Genomic DNA, 5,070 nt, shown 5'->3' on the forward strand with positions numbered 1-5,070 from the left:
GCCACTAGGAAACAGTATGCCTTGAAGTGGAAACTTTTCGCTTCATGGTGCGGACAGTGACTGCAGGACCCAGTCAACTGCCCAATTGGTACAGTTCTGGAGTTTCTGCAGGAGCGATTCTCCGCAGGGTTATCTCCCTCCACTCTGAAGGTATACGTGGCGGCCTTAGCTGCTTACCACGCCCTTCTGGGTTGTCAATCATTGGGAAGACTCATTTCCTCCGTGGCACCCTGAGGCTGAGGCCGGTACAGCACACCAAGGGGCCCATAGTACTTCAGTCATTCTGTCCTCCTCCATTCCAGAGCTACTTCATCGAAGTTGGGTGGCGCCCGGCCGGATGCGCTTTTATGCTTTCTGGTGCTTACGTCACCCTGCTCGTGACGTCTCACTGCTCCATTGGACGGATTTGACACGTGCTTCAGAACGCGGTCACGCAAGGGCGTTCCCAAAGCGAATCTCGGCACAGCGTCTCATTCCCTCGGGGAACCATGGTTACATGCATAACCTAGAGACGTTTTTCATTATAATCATAATCCGTAAAGATGCACTTCTCTCTAAAGGCGCGTGTAATGAGGAGAAGGCGAGTCAGGATTGTCATCATCTTTGCGACACCGACTCAGAAAACACCAGTTTATTAGTAAATAATTCAAATATCTCCTTACTATTTCCCCCTGACAAATTCATGGTAATTATTTTTGCTGGGGCTTTGCGGCAAGCTTTAGCCTATTGCGTGCGTTTGAACGCAGATCTCTTCAACTTTGCTGACGGCACGCATGCTGCTGGCAGGACACTAAACTGAGCCGCTCTTGACAGTTGCTGTAGCACAGTCTCATGTTGTCTCCACCAGCGTGGCAATTTTTTTCATCACTAATTGATGAATGTCTAAAATATAAAAATTAGCAGCCTAAAACAGGCCTGAGGCCCGGCCCGCGTCTGAACTATGACTAGTACAGTAATTTCTCCAAGATTAAAGGGATAGTTCACAGAAAAATGAAAATTCTTGAATCATTTACCCACCCTCATTTTGTTCCAAATGGGGTCCAAAACAGTACAAAAATATCTTCTCTTATGTTCTACAGAATAAATGAAGTCATACAGGTTCGGAGCAACAAGAGGATGAGTGAATGATGACTGATTTTTGTGTGTGAACTATTCCTTTTAGGTACAGTAGGCCATTGATTTCATGAAAAGCATAAACACCATCAAAACCAGCTCGACATGGTAACATTGGCTCAATCAGTGGTTTTAGTTTGGAGCAAGACGGAGGGAATGGTTTGAGGAAACCTTTTTGAAAACAGTCATTATATTTTCTGCTAGTGGCACATAAATGACACACCTATAATAAAGTGACGTTGGTGTTTACCCTCCATCAAACTCACATTTTTCTGTTTCTTTTCTTTTAGTCTGTCACTACCACATCTAATTCATTTTTTAATGGTCAAGTGGATTTGTTTTCTTTACGAATACACAAATAGGACAATAGGTCCCTCTCTCTCTTACATTCTCGCTCACCCCTTCTCTCCTCCTTCCTCTCTTTCCACCCACGCATGTTTCTCTCCACAAGGCCAGAGCAGTAATTGAGTGATGGAGGTCTGTGCGGTGCTGCGAGGCTATTGTCTGGAGCTGCACAATGACTCCGAGTCTTTTGTGTTCTTCATGCCCACTTGATGCTGCTGAAGGAGGGCTGCGGGTCAGAGGCATCCACTACAGCCATTATATCTCACTTCATAAAGCACAAACACACCATCACAGCCTACACAGTTGCCAATGAGTGACAGCTGCATAACAAGACTCGAAAGGAAGCGATTTGGGGCTGTTTTTCAGCCACATGGCTCCTCCCATATGGTCACATTTCAGGTGAAGCTGCAGGGGGCTGTTTACTGTACACATGTCATCGATAAGCTACAGCGAGCCTCCATATGTCACATATGTGCGAGTCGTTAGGGGATCTGCTTTGTTAGATGGCTCACAGGATATAACGTTTACTGTGGCCTTCAATACATTTAGCCACCCGTGGTTTCTTGACAGTGATGATAATGAAAGCGATTAATTTTGAATTGTATGTCTCTCAATGGTTTCTGTCTCTCACAGGCAAATCTAAAGTGGAGGCCACATATGACAGGATGTTCACTGTGACTAGCTTGCTGAGGTTTACTGTCACGAGAGAGGATGATGGCGTTCCTGTGGTTTGCATTGTCGACCATCCAGCAGTCAAGGACTTTCAGGCGCAAAAGTACCTGGAAGTACAATGTGAGTGAGCCGGCACTTTAAGAGATATTTATTAATATTATATTATGTGCATACTATGTAATACTAGTGCGGTGAATGTTTATGGTTATTAACCAATGGAATATTAAATTTCTTTCTTTCCAACAACAAATCACTTGAATGCAACAAGCTCGTAATCAGGACTTCATAAGTGGGAAATAGGAAGTTTCCGATAGCACGTGAAGGCACTAAGGGTGTACTCACACTAGGCAATCTTAACCGTGGCCGAGCGCTTTTCACCTCCAAAGCCCGGTTCGTTTGACTAGTGTGATCGCTCCGTGCCACGCTTGGGCGCGGTTCGTTTAGCCATCCCTGGCTCGGTTGGAAGAGGTGGGCCAGAGCACGGTTCAATTGGACTCGGGCGCGGCACGCATGTAATGTGAGCGCTAACCGTGCCGGAGCATGATTGCGTTAACATTTCTCAGCGGCAAAAGTGAAAGATCTGTAATTGTGAGAGGGCCGTGTGTAACCGCGTCCCAAACGACTCAAAATAATAAACCACAAAGTTAATAAAGCGATGCACTCCACTGTGCTGAGCGAGAGCGCTTCTCTGCTGTCTTCGTGTGCTATTGGAAACTCCCTATTTCCCACTTATGCACGAGCACATTGCATTCTTTTCTGTTAAAAACAACAGTGAACAGTGGTTTGTGAATGTTGATGCTTAACCTAAATAATTTTATCGGGAGCGTTCATATGTGTGCTGCTGCAGTCTTTGGCCCACCCCAAATACTCTCATTGGTTGACACGCGTGATGACACCCATCCCAAGCCAGTACTGATCAACATCTCACCCCTCCTGTGACCCATGGTTTGTCTGTATGTGTAATAATAATAATTAAAATTAAAATATTTTAAAAAACTGCTTTAATGCACAATAAAAAATATTGTCATGTTAATTAATTAATGCGTTAATGCGATAATAACGCGTTAATTTGGCCAGCCCTAATATATATATATATATATATATATATATATATATATATAATTGCTATTATTCAATTAATTACATATTAATATTATATTATGTGACTTACAACTATTAGTATTTTAAACATATTTACTATTTATTTTATTTATTTTCTGAACTACAATGTGAGTGAGCTAAAGACAACATGACAGTATTTTTATAATAGATGTAGAATTGCTAATTATTATTAAATTGAATATTATGTGAATAATAACAGTAATTTAAATATATTTAAAGTGATATCTTTGGATAAATGTGTTTTCAAATTTTTTTTTTTTAAGTACAATGTGAGAGCAGAGGGCAGCATGATAGCATTTTAAATGTACAGTATTTTAAATATAGCTGTAGAATGACTCATTATTGATTAAATATTAACATTATAGAGGATGTGTGACAGCATTTTAAATATACACATATTGAATTAGTACTGTTAAATAATAGTATATTATGGTAACATACATTAATAATGTAAATATATTTATTTTTGACTAGATAAAGGTGTGTTTCTTCCTCCTTTTTTCATTGGAGTTGTGTAGAGTTAGGATTTTTCTTGTTATCTTTGTCCTTGTGTTAGAAATCAGTCAGGCCTATCCTTTCCCTTGTGAGAGCAGACATTAGCCCTGCCATGTCACCTGGCCTGTGATGAAAGATTAAGCATGTTTTTGCGCTTGGGTAATTCAGTCATGACAGAGATTGTGACTCTGATTGGAGGAGAGCCTTGGGCACTGTCTTCTGTGATACAGACAGGGCTCGATATGAACTTTTTTACTTGGTAGCACTGGTGCTCCCAACTTCAAAAAGTTAGGAGCACCAGCAAAAATGTAGGAGCACTCACCAAAAATGTATGAGCATCACAACTACAAATGATATACAGTATTAACAGATGTTATCCTTACATTCTTAACTTTAATGCAGATTTTGTATTGGTTAATATTAGCTGTCAATCTCTCAGTCACTGCTTTCCACTAACTACCGTGAGAAAAATAAAGGGCTGAAGAAGAGAGAAAATGAAAAGAACACTGACTGATTTATTTTGTAAACAACCTAAAATTAAGCTCTTCTTTGGCGAGGGTTAGGATGGTGTATGCGGTGTTAAATTTTACATTCAGCTCTGCCAGTTGCACCGAACGGCTGGCAGCTAGGGGTGTGCGATATTGCCAAAAAATTATATCTCAATATTTTCAGAGATTTTATCGATAACAATAATTTGAGTGTTACTGTGCTGATATCTTAAGGACTACAGTGGACCGCTGACTCCTAAACATTTTTATATTCTTCATATTCTGTGTGGTGGTCAGTTCACAGCAGTGACAGAAATTAATCTTTTCCAATAAGTTTAAATAGATTTTTACCTTTTATGGTCATTTTTATCTTAAAGCCATTTTTTTCTAAAAGTGTGCATTATCATTTGAGTCAAATTATTATATTTAATTAGTCAATTATAATAAGACATTTGGGCTGGTATCAAGCAAATGAAAGTATCAATCAACAAAATTCATCTTTGCAATGCAGAGGAAACACAGAAGCTGCATGTGAAATGGCATTTAGATGCATTTACACACTAATTAATGCAGGACATGAATGCATTTAGCCTGCAGTTACACATGCATAAATAATATTTTAATATTGTAAACATAAAACGTTGAATACTGATATTTGAAATATTTGAAACTTTAAATGTGAAATGAAAACCGCCAGCAGGTGGCAGCAAGTCACTGTTATTATGTGAGTCATTTAACGAATGATTCATTCAGGAACGAAACGCCCCCATGTTGCTCAGAGACGCAAAACAGCACTGTGACTGTGCTTGGAATTATTTTTGTTGGCGAAATAGAG

General features: G+C 40.0%; 1 protein-coding gene across 5 annotated transcripts in view; it reads left to right on the forward strand.

The window, feature by feature from the left end:
• The window catches only part of cadm1a (cell adhesion molecule 1a), a 319,703-nt gene that overhangs the window by 261,067 nt on the left and 53,566 nt on the right, over nucleotides 1-5,070 (forward strand). For all 5 annotated transcript variants that reach the window (XM_016228781.1, XM_016228786.1, XM_016228787.1 and 2 more), the window contains one exon: nucleotides 2,092-2,250. In XM_016228781.1, coding sequence (XP_016084267.1) covers nucleotides 2,092-2,250 — 159 coding nt within the window. The remainder of the gene's footprint in view (nucleotides 1-2,091; nucleotides 2,251-5,070) is intronic.

The sequence above is a fragment of the Sinocyclocheilus grahami genome, unplaced genomic scaffold (assembly GCF_001515645.1).
Source record: "Sinocyclocheilus grahami isolate Dianchi unplaced genomic scaffold, SAMN03320097.WGS_v1.1 scaffold344.1, whole genome shotgun sequence".
Classification (NCBI taxonomy): Eukaryota; Metazoa; Chordata; class Actinopteri; order Cypriniformes; family Cyprinidae; genus Sinocyclocheilus; species Sinocyclocheilus grahami.